Genomic DNA, 17,207 nt, shown 5'->3' on the forward strand with positions numbered 1-17,207 from the left:
AGAGGAGCCATTGCTGAACTTGATACATTAAGTGAAGAGTCCTGCAAAGACAGCACACGAATAATGCAATTACTGAGAGACAACTTAACGTTATGGACCTCAGATACCCAAGGAGACGAAGCCGCAGCAGGAGCAGGAGGGGAAAATTAACCAGCCTTCTAACTTTTGTCTGCCTCGTTCTGGAATTTACACACTAGACCATTTGTCATCCATGCTGTCTCACAAATAGTTGTTTGTTTACAATTTATGACAGGTTTACGTTACTTCTATTTGAATTTCTATATTTCCCATGTGGTTTATATGTTTCATATTAGGGGAGTAGAGCCAGCTCACATTTAGGGAGTTCTCTGTTTTCATCTTGAGGTGGCCAAAATGAGGATGTGGAATTTTTATACAAGTTAAAAATGTTTGGCTTCATACTTTCGGCACATTGTGGCATCACAAGGGCCAGCGTTAAAACTGCTTCCATGTCTAAGCAAAAAAACTGCCTACATATTGACTTGTCCTGATGGGAAATAAAAGGGCTCATTGGTTCCAGTCACAGGTGTAGTTATAGTGGGCACTTTAAGGTTTGGAGCACTTAGAAGGCTGTGGGAGAAACAGACATCCTGTGGATACTACCTGTTGAACCATGTGTATCTGTGCAATACTCAGTCTCAACGTGCACACCTCTGTCTACAGCTGCAGAAAGTTCCTGTAGACAAAGTTGTGACCCAGCTTGCTCTGGATAAGGGCAGAAACGGTTCACATTCCATTATTTGTAAAGTTACCTGCTGTTTGCTTTCATTATTTTTGCTGCACTCATTTTATTTGTATTTAAATGTTTTAGGCAACCTAAGAACAAATGTAAAAGTAAAGATGCAGTAAAAATGAATTGCATGATATCCATTACTTCATGTAGAGCTGCTGGTTAGCTCAGTTGGTTAGAGCATGGTGCTGATAACACCAAGGTCCAGGGTTCAATCCCTGTACCACCCAGCTGCCTTTCTCCACTCCCCCCATCCCCCCAAAAAGAATTGCAAACTATCTATTACTTCATGTATATCAAGAACAGCAGTAAAACAAACAAAAAATATCATGTATTTAACATTTTGGGGGGGGGTTATTTTGTGATTTTTTTTACTTGCCTAACATGCATGTGCTATAAAACCAGGGAAATAACTTGAGATGATGGCTAGTTTTGTTTAATATCTTATGAAATTTTCATGAACAGTCCAAGCATAATTGTGAAGAACACGTGTATTATGCTCCTATAAGTGGAATAAAAGTCTTATGAATGGACTTTGCAACTACTTTCTCTACAGCTTTTCATGTAGATTAGTCTTTTGATTTGGAAACTTCTGTGTTCTATTATGGGATTCTGAACTCCCCATAGTGAGAGTTTTTACCAAGTTTAAGTGCAAAGTTTATCATAACAACAAAATACTACTAATATAGCTACTGTTCCCAACCATGTCCCATATCCTTCTCTCTCCCTGCCCCCTCACCTGGCCCCTGAAAAATTTTTGTTTCTTTTTTTTTCTGGGGGAGAGGGAGATTGGAAAAAAGGTGTTCCTTTTGAAATTTTGATATATGGCATTTTCTAACTTAGGAAGCCACAATGTTCATGTCTCATCATAACAGTGGGTAGCATTAAAAGATTTGTGCTTCTAAATACCTTTGGGTTTATAAGACTATACTCTTGTAGTCTGCCTTTTGATTTCGATCCTTTATTCTGTTTGTCAGGTACACAGGATCACCTACCTTTTTTAGCCTTCTGTCTCATCACCAAACATGATGGCCATGTACTTGAAAAAAGGCCACATGATCTTTCTGGCCCACTCAACATCTAAGATAAACTGCTTCCTTTGCTTGCATCCCACAAACTATTTCCCTCATCCTATTTACTGCAGCAAATCTCTCCTTACTTGATGAGATTCTGTTCAGCTCCCTGTAAACCCTATCTATCCTGAGTTGTCTGTCATTGTCTGCCTTCAAAATTCTTCCTCTTTCTCTCTTCTCTAAATAATGATGGGGCTAAATTGTACCCAAAGCTCACCCTACAGAATATATCCTCAGAACTTTGCAGAAAACACCAAACAAAAATGCCATTTTAACAGAGGTGTATTTTTTTTTTCTTTTAGAATGTAAGCTCCTCAAGAGCAGGGACAATGTTTTCTGTATGTTCTATTGTGCCTAGTACACTGCAAATGCTCAATAAATACTGATGATGGGAGGCAAAATAATGATAATAACTTAAAAGTTAGAAAAGACAGATAAGATTTAAAAATTGGAATAAGAGTTCAGTTCAGATGAAATTAAAGCAAAACCTCTAAATTAGTTTGTTTAGTATCCTTAAATAAATAAATGAAAAATAACATCTGTAGAGAACTAACAATATAAAATACAGACAGATATCAAAATAAATTTTAAAATGTATATGCCTATGAAAAAAAATTCCAATTGGAAATTTATGACAGGAAAAACTATTATCATTGAAATAAACTCAATAGATGAGCTGAACTTCAGACTGGTCTTTGTAGAAGAGAGAAATAGTAGATTGGAAAATAGTGCTGATTACATCCAGAATGCAGCACCGAAAGAGACAGAGATTTTTAAAAATACGGAAGAGCCATTAAGAGCTAAAAAAAAGGACAGATTTGAAAGTCTCCATCATGTATCTAATGGTACCAGAAGAAGGAAATAGAGGGGATATTGAGTAATCACATTTTGAGTATATAAGGCTAAGACTGTACCAGAACTAAAAAAAGACAAATTTCATCAGACCAAGAGCCCTCTTCGTGTACTGAGCAAATAAAAATGAATCTATGCCAAAGTACCATAGAGTAAAGCAGCAGAATAACAGAGAGAAAGGCTATGGATAACCAAAGTAAAAAAAAGAAAATTAAAAAGAAACAATAACATTATCTACAAAGGCATAATAATTAGGCTGACAGCAGACTACTCATCTGCAACAACAGAAGACAGAGAAAATGGGTAAATTCTCTAATATCCTGTATAAAAATGACTGTCAATTTAGACTTTTATACCCATATAAATTCTAATTTAGAGTGGTGACTATTTTAGACATAATTGTCGTCACCATTTGAGATATTTAACAGCAAACAAAGACTAAAATATTTATTACCCATGAAGTGTGTTCTTCAGAAAGAAGAAAAGAGGAAAGCTGTGGAATTCAAGACAATGGTGAACACAGAAATCAATAAACTTGTGGATAAATATAATTAACTATAGACTACAGAAACCATTAACTTTTTGTGTATTGAAAAGTGAGACAAATTCATTTGTGACTTAGTCTTTTTATAAGAAGATTAATTAAGTACATAGCCAAAAACATTAAGGGGTACCACTAGAAGAATAGAAATACAATCAGCACAGAGAAGAATGAAAAAATACAGAAGACATTATCAATGCCACAGAAATTAGGAAAGAAAGTAACAAATTAAAAGATGGTAAACAAAAACACAAAAATAGATGTTAGAAAGAAGTTCAAATATGCAGATTTATCATAATAAATCTAAATAGGTTGTACTAGTTTCCTAGGGCTGCCAGGACAAATTACCACAAACTCGGTAGCTTAAAACAACTTAAACTTCTTCTCTCACAGTTCTGGGGACCAGAAATCCAAAATCAAGATGTCAGCAGGGAACTGCTTTCTCTGATGTCTCTAGGGGAGGACTCTTCCTTACCTCTTCCAGCTTCTGGTGACTCCAGGCATTTCTTGACGTAACTACATAACTCCAATCTTTGCCTCTTTGACATGGCTTTCTCTTCTCTCCATGTTTGTTTTTCTCTTCTCTCCATGTCTTTCTTCTGGGTGTTTCTTATAAGGACACATGTCATTAGATTTAGGGTCCATCTGAATAATCCAGAATGATCTCATCTTGAGACCCTTAACTTAATTACATTTACCCTTTGTGCAAGTAAGGTCACAATGACAGGTTCTCTTGGTAGGAAATGGATATACCTTTTTAGCGGCCACCATTCAAATCACTACATAGGTTAACTTACCTACTATAAAAAAGTGACTATCAAATATTGGACTTTTAAAATTCAGCTATACACTAATTACAAAAGACATATCTGAAGTCTCACCAATTTATACTTCCAGATAAACTAAAATCACATTGGAATTCCTCTCAGAATTGCATTAAATGTATAAATTATTTTCTCTCAGTCACGCATTTTAGAAGTAGACATTCATTCATTCATTCATTCAATGGCCTGTCTACTATATGCAAAAGCACTGGCTACCAAGAGTAAAGACATTTTTCTTCTTCTTTTTTTTTTTTTTTTTTTCTTTTTCATGACCGGTAAGGGGATCACAACCCTTGGTGTGGTGTCGCCCACACTGCGCTCAGCCAGTGAGCGCACCGGCCATTCCTATATAGGATCCTAACCCGTGGCAGGAGTGTTGCTGCGCTCCCAGCGCCGCACTCTCCCAATTGCACCACGGGATCGGCCCGAGTAAAGACTTTCACTGTGGTAAATTCATTCTTTTCATGAATAAGAAGAGGGAGAGGTATTTTTGCAGGGCTGGGGACAGAGGCCTTCTCTGCATCTGTCAAACCAAACCACAGAACTCAGTTTTGAAGATTCCATCTTGAGAAGTGGGTGGAGCACAAAGCTTTGTGCCATCCACAGTGAATGTGATTTCTCACAAGTGAACTGTAGATGAGAATCAAATAGGCGAGAGCTGGAGGTCATGTGTTCTGGCAAGGAAAGGACCTGGGCTTAAGGTATTCGTGGACAAGATGTGTGCTTTGTTAGCTGAGCAGAAGGACCCTTCCTACTACACAGCATGAAGTTATGCAAGGCTGATCTTCTTTTTAACAGTGTGGCATACACTGCTGGCTGCCTACCCATTCCTCCCCTTCTTCCTTGGTAACCAAAGATAGATTTGGTTCATGTACCTGGTGTCCGTGTGTTTCAGAGGAAGATGGACTGTTCTCCAGCCCCAGGGAAGAATTTTGGTTCAACTTAACCTATTATGGTCTTTATTTGCCCTTCACCTATTATTGGTTAAGGAATGGACAGGTCAAAATCAATTGTCCAATGGGACAGGAAGGATCATCTTCCAAGAGGCTTTTGAGAAAGTCGTCCTACTTCTGAGAAAGGACAGAAGGAAGGGATATATTCTCTTCCCTCCTTCCAGTCTTTGAGAAGTGTGTGAGAGAGGCTGTGATGCTTTAGCAACGACGGCCATTTCGTGATCATGAGGAAGAGCAAGCAGAAAGCAGAGCGTAAGTGAGCAAGGAGCCCACTGCAACAGGAGCACAAATGGCATTGACAGCGGTGGGACTGAATGAGATTTCCTAGGAAAGGAGTGTAGCCGATGACAGGAAAGGGCCTACGGGCCACGCCCCAGGACACTACAGAGTTTTAGAGATCAAGCAGGAAAGGAGGAGCCAGGAAAGGGACCGAGAAGCCAGTCACGTAGGAGGAAACGTGGGAGTGTAAGTGTCCCGGAAGCTGAGAGAAAGAGTGAATTGTCAACTGGGTTAGATAAGAGATTGAACGTAATGAAGAGAGAATAAGGACTGGATCTGGCAACATGCAGGTGACCGATGACTTTGACATTAGGTTCAGAGAAGTAGCGGGGATGGAAGCCTGAGGGGAGTGAGTTTAGGAAAGAATGGGTTATGAGATAGTAGATTTTGTGACTATAAATAACTCTGCCTTGGGTTGAGTGTCCCCCCCAAACTTCATCCTCACTGTGACTGTTAAGAGGGTGGGAAGTCCTATTATGGCAATTGAAAGGTGGGGTCTTGAAGAGGTGATTAGATTGTGAGGACCATGCCCTAGTGAATGGATTAATAATGGCGGTCGTGGATGTGATTTGGAGAGCTTTAAAAAGGAGAGTAAACGAGGCGGTTGGTCTCTTGCTCTCTCTCTGCTCCACCATTTTCTGCCATGTGAGACCCCTGCATTACTGTAAAGCCACCACCAAAGAAGACCCTCACCAGATGTGCTCCCTGGACTTTGGACTTCCAGCCTCTGAAACTGTAAGCAATAAATTTCATTTTCTAATAAATTACCCAGTACCAGGTAGTTTGTTATAAGCAACAGAAATGGACTAAGACAAACTCTTTCCAGAAGTTTCTCTGTGATGGGAAATAGAAAATTGGGGTTGGAACTGGAGAATTTATGAGAGCAGGGGAAAGGTTTTTAAAATAGGAGCTATTAGAAAATATTAGAATATTCATGGGAAGGTTCCAGAAGGAAGAAATTGATGTGGCAGGAGAGAGGAGGTATATTTTCAGGAAGTTTCTGAAAGGAATCTAATCTGGCTGTGCAGACACTATGTGCTTATCCGATATCCACTTCCCCTTCTTTCTTACCAACAGAGCTCCAATTTTGTTTGAAGTGGCAACGTGGTCACCTAAAAACACTGCTCTTTTGGATGACCTCACAGATGAGGATAGCTATGTTTTCTGGGATGATTTAATTAAACTGAGCATTAAAGAACAGGGACTGTGGAGACACAGCAGTGGAGGCAGAGCATGCCTGACAGTCTAAAAGGGACCTATCTGCACCTCTGTCTTCTGTGCTACTCTTTCATCCACTCTGAGGGCTTCAGCAGCACCCGGCTCTACACAAGCATATGCCAACTCCATGCCTTTGTGCGTCTGCCTGCCTGTCATTGCTACTGAGCTACTGGGAAGTTTTATGGGCACTTCAAGCCACCTCTCTCTTGCTGCCAAATTTTCCCTCCTCCCCCACAATTGACAAATCTCCATGAAGGGTGTCAATTGCTACTCATTGCCCAAGTCAGAAACCTGGACATCAGTCCCTCCCCCCACGCATTGATCAGTACCACTCAACACCGAGGCTGGGGATGTGGCTTCCTCAGTATCTTCCGAGCCCTGCCCCCACTGCCATGTACCTATTTCAGGCCATTGTGGTCCCTCTCTTCCAACGACCACCCCGTCCAGCAACTAACCCCCATCCTGCCACCATACTGCGGCCACTGTGATCTCTTGAAAATGTAAATTTAGTCCTGTATGCTCAAAACGCTTCCAGGATAAATTTCTTAGCAAAGCCTCTGCCTGCTTTCCAAAAAAATCACCCATGACTCCTTCATTGGGTTCCACGTGCAGCCAAGCCAGTTCCACACACGCTTTCCTCTTTGCCCTTGCCTGTGTCTGCAACACCCCTCAGCCCCCTTTTCTGGATGATTTGGCTCCTGGCTTGGTCATCACTTCCTCCAGGAGGCATCCCTTGACCCTGGCCTCCCATGCTCAGCCACGCGCCCCCCTCTTGGTTCCCACAGCACCCATACTTTCCACACTGACCCCTGTGCCACATTCAATTTAGATTGTGAGATTCTGGAGGACAGAAACTAGATGGTTCATTATCATGTCCACAGTGCCTGTCACTGAACCCCAGTTGTCTTCCTCTCTAAAAGTGGGGACAACAATAATACTGATGTGTTAGTTGTATTGTGAGGATTAAATAAGATAAACGCATGGAAAATGCCTATCACAGTGGAAACATGCAGTAGTCAAAACCTAAAGCGTAAATAGTAGCTATTACTATAATAATGTTGTTAGCATCAATCTAAACAAACATTTTATTGAAGTGCAAAATACATTCAGAAAAATGCACAAAACCATACATGTACACAGCTCAATGAATTTTCACAAATGAGCACATACTTGTGACCAGCCCCTAGATAGCATTACTTTTAAATTCACAAGTTTCCTTCTCAGAGAGGCCCTCCCTGAAGACCCTCCACACACACACACTATAGCATTTAGCAGACTTACTAAGTAATCTAATGATATATCATATATGTTATCTATCTCCCCTCACTCCGATGTGAGCTCCAGGGGAGCAGGAAGTTTTTTTAGTCTATCTTGTTCACTGCTGTATCCCTAGTCCCTAGAATAGTGCCGGGCACATTGTAAGTGCTCAAAAAATAAAAATTTGCCAAGGAATTATTTATGATTATTATTTTTATGATTATTATTTTCATTTCTGTAAGCTCCCGGGTGCTGTAGGGTGGTCATAGCTGAGAACTCGTGCGCTCCCAGGGTGGGTGGCTCGGGGCAGGGACCAGCCGCAGCCAGCCCAGCTCGCACCCGCCTCGCGCCGCCCACAGACAGCCACCACTCGCGGCCGCTCTACCTCCAGGTTCTTTGGCCTGACCCCTCCCTGCGAGCGCAGCCCACCCCCTCCCACGCCCACCTCCGCTTAGGGTGCAATAACTAAAATGAGAATAATGACAGCAGCAGTAATAGTAGTCTCATCCGCCCTCTGGAGACCACCCTGCCCCACGGCATCCCTCCAGGACTCGCTGAGGGGCCGGAGGCACTCTTGGTGACGGCAGCTCTTCACCCTGGGGACGCGCTCTGCTCCACGCGAACTCACCTGGTCACCTCCCAGCCGCGTCCTCTACGCCGGGTCCGACCCCTCCCGCCGGCCGAAAGAGGCTTTGTACCATTCACCCCATTTCGCCGATGATGAAGTCGAGGCCAAGAGGGGTGGATCTTTGATCTGGAATCCCGCGGTCTTTACCGCCACGCACAGCACGAGGACATGCGGCGATCGCCGCCGTCGCCTTCGGGCGCCGACGTTTCTCATCGACCCCTTTTGCGTCACCAGCCACCGCAGGCGGACGGGACGCGCCTGGCGAGCTTGTGACCGCAGCTCCTGCAGCAGGCGACGGCACTGAGCGCCGCCACGGCACACAGAGGGGTCAGGCACAGCCTTTCCGAGGAGGCGACACTTAGCCGAGACCGGGGTGATGGGAAGGAGCCGGCCAGAGAGTTCCAGCAGAGGGAACAGCAAATGTCAGGCTCCTTCTACACCCGCCACCTCACGTAATCTTCCTCCAGACCTTGACAGGGGGCATCTCTGCCATTTCACAGACAAGGAAACCGAGGTCCAGAGTCAGGAATTTACGGAGCCGGGATTCGAACTCCGCGCTGCCATCCGCCAAGCCTGGGGGGCTCTGTCCAGCCGCATTTCGCGCCGCCTCCTTCCTCCCGCACCGTGACCTTAACTCGGCACGTGCTGGTCCCTCGGCCCCCTCCCCCCCATTGTCCCACCTAGCTTCGGCTGGGAGGGGGCGCTGGGGGCATATCCTGGGGACCGCGAGAAGCCGTTCGCAGCTTGGGGTCCGGGGTTAGAGACCCCGCCCCGGCCCCGCACGGCGTTAGGGACCCGCCCCTCGGCGGCCCGGCCGGCGCTGCCTCTGTCCATGGTCACAGCGCTGGGGTAATCCGCCTTTCTCTTCCGCCCGCCGAGCCCCATTCATATTCTAATCACAGCGCGGCCGGCCGCGGACGGCCACTTGATCGGGCCTGTCCCCCACCCCCACTTCCACTTCCAGCCCCCGCCCCTCCCCCCTCTGCACTTTAAAATCCGCCGAGGAGGGGGTCCCTGGGAAAGCCGCGGCCACCCTGTGACGCCGGCTTCTCACAAACTTCGCGGCCGGCTGGGGGGACGGGAACGCGGGGGAGGTGGGCGGGAGGGACTGAGACACAGACGGACTGACAGACAGGGTTACGGGAACGGGGGGATTCAGAGACACCAAGGGGGGTAGGGACAGAGGGGCAGAGTCCTAGGGAGAGACAAAGAGGCAGGGGGGCGGGAGCTGGACAGGGAAACAGCGGCCAAAAAAGGAGAAATAGAGGGACACAGAGACAGAGACACAGAGGACGAGAGAGGGACAGAGACGGAGAGAGGGACAGGGAAAGAAGAGAGGGTGCGGGCCATCGACCCAAAGGAAGACAGAAAGTTCTGGAGGAGTCGAACCAGCTCCCTCCTGTCCTCCCCGCCAAGCGGACTTCTCGCCGCTCAGGCTGGGGCTGGGGTCTTAGGGCCTCAGTGTCCCCTCCCCACCCTTGCCCCCTCCGCGCTCAGCTCCCCACGCGTGTCCGCGGATCCGCGTGGGAGTCGTGGCCATCCCCCCCACATTCCCGGGGCCCTCACCCAAATCCGACTCAGAACCAAGTGGGAGGGGGAAAGGAGTGGGGTCCCACTCGTGGCCGCGCAGGCGGCTCCCCAGGCTCCCCGAGTCCCCTGCCACTCCCCCCACCCCATGCCTGCGCGGCGCGGGGCCCGATCGGGGGAGGAGTCGCCAGGGGGGAGGGGGCCCACATCTAAGCCAATTTTGATCTCGCCTATAATGAGTGCCGGGCGAAGGCTGGAGAAGGCCTCTGGAACTTTAAATAAGAAAAACGTTGCTAATGCTATAATAGAAGGGGGAAGTCGGAGGGCTGGGATTGCGTCGCTCTGAGCCCCCCTTTTCGGAGGCGGCTTTTCTTATTCAAAACAGGCCCACAATGGGCTTCACAGTGCGCCTCGCCACGGCCCCATCTGACGAGCGGCCATTCATCAGGCCGGCTGGCCTATCAATGACATTGCTCCCATCGGGGCTCCTATAAAATGATGCTTTTTCCCATGAAACATCCGCAAACATTTTGACGGGTTTGGATTACTGAGTGTCCCCTCGCTTGCTGGCTCTCTCGCTCCCCCTGCTCCGAGCTCTCCCTTCTCTCTCCTCTTTTCTTTCCCTTTTCTTTCCTCTTCTGTCTCTTTCTTTTCCTTTCCTTTATCTTTTTGCCCCCTCACTCTCCGCGTCTCTCTCTCTCTCTCCCCTCCTTCACCCCTTTCGTCCCTGGGCATCTCTAGCACAGGGGATCCCCAAACATCAGGACTTTTGGGGGGCGCCTGTGCTGTCCATGGGAAGAGCATGCATTGTGGGTTACTGGAGGAACCCGACATGGATTCCACAGGTTAGTCCTGCTGGTGGTGGGTGGGGGAGACATTGGAAGGGAAGGAGGAAGAAGGGGAACTTTAAAAGAGTCGCAAAAACTTCGGACGGGTCACCTTGACAGTGGAACCCCAGGAGAGAAGGGAGAGAGTGCCGACGTTTACAGCCCGGCGCAGTGTGTAAGTGGATGCGTGGAAACGTGCGTGTGCGCGTGTGATTGTGCGTGCGCGCGTGTGATTGTGTGTGCGCCTGTGATTGTGTGTGTGAGCGTGTGATTGTGTGTGCGCCTGTGATTGTGTGTGTGTGCGCGCGCGCCGAGGAGCGCGTTCACTTGCCCTGGACACAAAGTTATGTAAAGATGCGCTGGTTCGCGGCGAGCTCGAGGTGCCACTTGCAGAAACTTTGCGAGCCGACCGCCCCCTCCCGGGCCCGGCTCCTCCCCCGGGTTTGGGAGCCCCGGCGTAGCGGTGCTCTCGGGGACGGTGGCAAGGGCGGGGAAGCCGAGCGGAACGTCCCGGAGGCGGGGGAGGAGGACGGCTTCGCGCAGCGCCTGGGAGGTGGGGAGCGAGGCCCGGCTGGTGGAGACGCGCAGCCGGAGGGAGTGGAGGCGGCGAACCCGGTGGTCCTGGGGAATCCGCCGCCTAGGGAGGTGGGAGCCCAGGGCTGTCCGAGGCGGGCTTGTCCTGCCGGCAAGGGGCACCCAACGACGCGCTCCACTCCGGGGCTGTGACCTTGCTGGAGAGAGGGCAGGATGCAGACCGGCCGGCAGGGCCCGGCGTTGGGGTCTGCACACTGCTTTGCAGTGAGGGGGCTGTTGGTGGTGGATGTCAGGTTTCGGGGTCGCGGCGGTCCGTAACAACGGAGGAAGGAAGCCAAGGAATCTCTTACAACGAAAATGCCCGGCGTTTCGGTTCTTTCTCTAGTACAGTCCTCATCACCTCTCACTCCTAGCAACTTCGAAGAGCCGCCAAACTTCTAGATCTGAGTTACGCTCCCTACCTCTCTTCCAGGTGGAAGTTCACCCCCACCCCATCCCCAGCCACAGTCCCAACCAGGCGGCTCGGCTGCAGCCTCGGGGTTTCTAGGATAGAGGCAGAAATAGGGCGGTGGGCGCAGCCTGGGCCGAGGCAGCAGCTTGACGCGAAGCTTGGGAGCATGTCTGGGAGCATCCGCTGCTGGGCACTGTCGCGCGGTGCAACAAGTGCCTTCCAGCCTCAGCCCTGCCCTGACACACACGTTCCTTCCTTGAGCAAATGAACACCACACGAATGTCTCCCCACCTCCACCCCCAGGCAGGCTGCATACGGATGTGGCGTGGGAACTAGGATCATCCAGGCGTCGACCCAGATGGTCTTGCCGTGGTCCCTGCAGAAAGATTTTAAGCCCCTCCAGGCTTCCCCTGTGGCCCTAGTGGTTGCGACACCCGGCTCCTATGGCCAGGGGGATCTTCCGTTTTCCAGGGTAGTTGTCTATCTCTGAATCCAAGAGTCAAGACCCTCCCCGGTTGCGCACCCCTGGGTGGGCGTGAGCCATATGTGCGATGACAAACGAAGGCAAGGAGAGGCGTCGCCTGCCGCGCTCACCCGGCTGCCAGGACGCAGCGGGCCCTACTGGGGTAAAGCAGGCGCCCAGAAAGGAGAGAGACCCTCCCCCTTCATATTTTTATCTCAAGCACTTGCACCACTACCCACCTCCTGAACACCAAAACTTAGAGGCGAATATCTTTAAGAAAATTAAGCTTATGTCTACAGAATTTGCAGCCAAGTGTTTGCAAGGGACCCAAGCAGGGACTTAGGGTTTCTCCGCACCCCAAATCTGCCGAGGCCCAGCTGAGGTTTTAGCCTCCCTCTCCACGCTACTGGAGCCCCTCGGTGCTCTCCGGGGAGGGCTGTGAGACTGTGGATAAGTTCTGCGTTCTGCCCTCGATGTAGCTGGTGGGCGGTGGAGGCACCCGGTCACCTCCACCTCTGCTGCAAACACTACAAACGGGTTCTAAAACCGATATCCTTTCCCCATCCACCTCTCTCCCTTTGGTATCTGAAACATCCCATCTGAGTCATCCTGAACTCAAAATCAAAAGTTTTGGGAAACGGGAGCGTGAAGAGATGACACGAGGCGCACCAGGTGACATTTCATTCGGGCTTGCAAAAGCGACAAGGGAAGTGAGGCTAGTCGCGGTCCGGTCCAGGAGACTTCCCTCACCTCCCCTCCAGAGAATTTAATCCAATTAGCTTTTCTTCTGAGTTTCTCTTGTTATGTAAAGGTCCTTTCTCCCCGGCTTGCTGAGACAAGCGCTCATTGGAGCAGTTCGATTCTGCTCCTTTTACATAGATTGCGCGCGACCAGAACCACGAATATTATTGTTATTATTATTTCATTCCGAAAGAGCTCGAACAACCGACTCGCAGCAAGTGCTGGGGCGAGGTCGGGAGCGTGCAGAATCAGAGAGGCCCGGCGAGCCCAGCCACCGTCCCTTACTCTTAAAAGGGAAAATCCTTGCAAAGTACCTCGGGCCCAGGAGAACAGTTTTGCAGGGGCCGGGGCTCTAGTGGCCTGCTTTGGGGCCACTTCAGCATGACCTGCGGAAACGCGCCCCTTTGTTCCGCACACCGAGCCGGTAATATATTCCTCGGGTTTTTCCAAAATACTCAACAAGTGTGGGGCTAAGACAATAGCCCCGTCGGGGGAGGCCGGGGAGCCGGCGCGCGCCTCCGGGGCCCTCGGCTCGCTCGCCGCCGAGCCCAACAAAGCAAAGCCCTCTCGGAGGCTACTCCGGCGGCGTGGCGGGGCTCCGGCAGGCGGCAAAGGCGGCCAGCGGGCACCGGAGCAGTCGACGCACCGTTCCGCACGCGCGCGGTTTGCAATGAGCCCGTGCGCGCGTCCCACTCCGCCGGCGCCGCAGCTCCACGCTGCGCAAAAGTGGGTGCCGAGCCCCGCGTGGCCCGTCCTTCCCACGAGGGCCGCCGATGGCCCCACCGGGGCTTCCCTGTCCAAGCGAACGTCGCTCAGTTACCCGTCCCTCGGACATTCGAGAACGAGAGGGGAAAGTGGGTAGAATTTTAGGCCACGCAGAACTTGTGCACAGTGGGCCGGGGCTAGGCGGGTCGCCTACGCAACAGAAGGGTCGTTTCTTGTTAAACGGGATGGGGCCTTAGAGAGGGGCACTGCCGAGCTGAACTGGAAACTTATGCCTCTACCCACTTTCCGCCCTGATGCCCAGAACCCAGAACCGGGGCGGCAAAGCACTCCTGGAGCCTGATTCGAGTCCCCCGAGCCGCGTCGGTGGGAGGGCATGCTGGTCGACAGCCCCCGGCTCAGCACGAGGCCCGGCCTGGCTCCGCGGGCCCCGAGGAGGGGCCGTCCAATGGCCTTGACGCAGTGCCCACGGAGCACAGCGCACCCTGGAGAGAAGAGGGCCTAGGCCTCCTTCATCCTCCCCAGGCGCAGCCCTGGGGAAGGAGCCGCCTTCCTCGGCCCGGGGAACTGGTCTGCGGGCTCGGGGGAGCCAAGGGCGGGAGGCATTGCTCCTGCGCCCAAATCAGACTGTCCCGGGGGCCCCACCCCTGCCACCTGCTGAGTGCTGGGTTTGGCAGCATGGTCAAGTGAGAGCCGCGTGGTACCGGGGTCCCCGGGCCCGGTAGCTGCAGCCCTTCGCCGGTGTGGACGCCGCACAAAGGCCAGGCCCCCGGACCCCGCACGCGACTCCGCGCGGCGACCTGGGACAGCGCGCTTTCCCACCCTGCCTGCAGGACCCGGGGACCAGGAAAAGTTTGCAAGACCGCCCCGCAGCTCCGGCTTGGGATTTCCGTAGCGGCGCCCGCCCCGCTCCCCAGCGCGTCGCCATGGAGACTGCTGGAAGTTGGTGGTGGAAAACAGACCCGGCGCAAAGCAAAATATTATGAGTGCAGTTGGGGTGACTTCAGGGGGGCGGGGGACCGGAGGGCATGAGCAGCAGCCAGAGGCAGAGGCCGACAACAAAGAGGCGAGTGCGAGGAGAGACGAGTTTGCCGGGGCCTTCCCGCCGCCGTGTGAGCTGGACCGTCCCGCTTCCCAGAGGCGCCCCTGTCTCTGATTTCGCTCCAGCAGCTACCCCTTTTCGCAGCGGCCTGCGCGCCCTTGCTCCCACCCCTCCTGGCCGGCTTCTCTTCCAGCCTGCCTCCCAGTCCCGAGCTTAGGCGCCAGCTGGGCAGTGCGCTAACCTCCCCAAGAGCCACAGGCTCACCAACGTGAAAGGTTCGGGTTTTTCTTCCCCACAATCCGTGGATCGCTCAGGACGAATTTGTCACCCCCTTCTCAGACCGGATCTGAAAGGGTGGTGGGTTAGGATGAGGTGGGTTAGAAGAGAGAAGGAGATGCCTGGCCAGAAATCTTGGCAGGAGAGAGGGTGGGGGGTAGACAGATACAAAGCAAAGCCCCTCTCGGAGGCTACTCCGGCGGCGTGTCGGGGCTCCGGCAGGCGAGTCGACGCACCGTTCCGCACGCGCGCGGTTTGCAATGAGCCCGTGCGCGCGTCCCACTCCGCCGGCGCCGCAGCTCCACGCTGCGCAAAAGTGGGTGCCGAGCCCCGCGTGGCCCGTCCTTCCCACGAGGGCCGCCGATGGCCCCACCGGGGCTTCCCTGTCCAAGCGAACGTCGCTCAGTTACCCGTCCCTCGGACATTCGAGAACGAGAGGGGAAAGTGGGTAGAATTTTAGGCCACGCAGAACTTGTGCACAGTGGGCCGGGGCTAGGCGGGTCGCCTACGCAACAGAAGGGTCGTTTCTTGTTAAACGGGATGGGGCCTTAGAGAGGGGCACTGCCGAGCTGAACTGGAAACTTATGCCTCTACCCACTTTCCGCCCTGATGCCCAGAACCCAGAACCGGGGCGGCAAAGCACTCCTGGAGCCAGATTCGAGTCCCCCGAGCCGCGTCGGTGGGAGGGCATGCTGGTCGACAGCCCCCGGCTCAGCACGAGGCCCGGCCTGGCTCCGCGGGCCCCGAGGAGGGGCCGTCCAATGGCCTTGACGCAGTGCCCACGGAGCACAGCGCACCCTGGAGAGAAGAGGGCCTAGGCCTCCTTCATCCTCCCCAGGCGCAGCCCTGGGGAAGGAGCCGCCTTCCTCGGCCCGGGGAACTGGTCTGCGGGCTCGGGGGAGCCAAGGGCGGGAGGCATTGCTCCTGCGCCCAAATCAGACTGTCCCGGGGGCCCCACCCCTGCCACCTGCTGAGTGCTGGGTTTGGCAGCATGGTCAAGTGAGAGCCGCGTGGTACCGGGGTCCCCGGGCCCGGTAGCTGCAGCCCTTCGCCGGTGTGGACGCCGCACAAAGGCCAGGCCCCCGGACCCCGCACGCGACTCCGCGCGGCGACCTGGGACAGCGCGCTTTCCCACCCTGNGCGCCCGCCCCGCTCCCCAGCGCGTCGCCATGGAGACTGCTGGAAGTTGGTGGTGGAAAACAGACCCGGCGCAAAGCAAAATATTATGAGTGCAGTTGGGGTGACTTCAGGGGGGCGGGGGACCGGAGGGCATGAGCAGCAGCCAGAGGCAGAGGCCGACAACAAAGAGGCGAGTGCGAGGAGAGACGAGTTTGCCGGGGCCTTCCCGCCGCCGTGTGAGCTGGACCGTCCCGCTTCCCAGAGGCGCCCCTGTCTCTGATTTCGCTCCAGCAGCTACCCCTTTTCGCAGCGGCCTGCGCGCCCTTGCTCCCACCCCTCCTGGCCGGCTTCTCTTCCAGCCTGCCTCCCAGTCCCGAGCTCAGGCGCCAGCTGGGCAGTGCGCTAACCTCCCCAAGAGCCACAGGCTCACCAACGTGAAAGGTTCGGGTTTTTCTTCCCCACAATCCGTGGATCGCTCAGGATGAATTTGTCACCCCCTTCTCATACCGGAACTGAAAGGGTGGTGGGTTAGGATGAGGTGGGTTAGAAGAGAGAAGGAGATGCCTGGCCAGAAATCTTGGCAGGAGAGAGGGTGGGGGGTAGACAGATCCTGTCTACTGTTTTTTCCCGCTTTTGTTCAGTGGGAAAAGCGCTGAGTTATGATTCCAACTCAGCTACTTGTAATGTGACTTCAGATAAATCTTCTAGCCTCTCCAAGATTACTTTTCATTGCTTGTAAAATAAAGGGTTAGATATTTCAGAGTCTGGAATTTTCTGACAAGCCAGAGTATCCTTCTGTTCCTTTGGCTTTGCTATAGAATCCAGGAAGCAATATGTGAGCTGGTTACCCTATCTGAACTGTGACCCGCTGCACAAATAGTGAATCTCTCCCCAAACTAATAATATACGAAAATATTTTTGTGAGTCATTTAGGATTTTAAGACTCAAGAACCTTGAATAATCATTTTTAAAAGACCCATAATTTCCTTTCTCCGTGCTACCTGAGATGCAGTCTTTTTGTTTGGCCAACTCCCTGCATCCCAAAAGGATTTACTAAAAGACATGAGATCTTATGGGGCTGTCACCAATGTCAATTTAGGAAACACTGAAATGCTTCTAGATGATGAAGAC

General features: G+C 51.8%; 1 protein-coding gene and 1 pseudogene across 1 annotated transcript in view; both read left to right on the top strand.

Annotated features, from left to right (window-relative positions):
- LOC103593441 overlaps nucleotides 1–150 on the top strand; it is a 1,871-nt pseudogene extending 1,721 nt beyond the window's left edge.
- Nucleotides 151–10,550: 10,400 nt separating this feature from the next.
- The window catches only part of RFX4 (regulatory factor X, 4 (influences HLA class II expression)), a 162,713-nt gene continuing 156,056 nt past the window's right edge, over nucleotides 10,551–17,207 (top strand). The window contains exon 1 of the mRNA XM_008576416.1: nucleotides 10,551–10,745. Within this exon, the coding sequence (XP_008574638.1) occupies nucleotides 10,703–10,745 (43 nt within the window). The 5' untranslated portion in view covers nucleotides 10,551–10,702. The remainder of the gene's footprint in view (nucleotides 10,746–17,207) is intronic.

This window comes from Galeopterus variegatus, unplaced genomic scaffold (genome assembly GCF_000696425.1).
Source record: "Galeopterus variegatus unplaced genomic scaffold, G_variegatus-3.0.2 Scaffold1346, whole genome shotgun sequence".
Classification (NCBI taxonomy): Eukaryota; Metazoa; Chordata; class Mammalia; order Dermoptera; family Cynocephalidae; genus Galeopterus; species Galeopterus variegatus.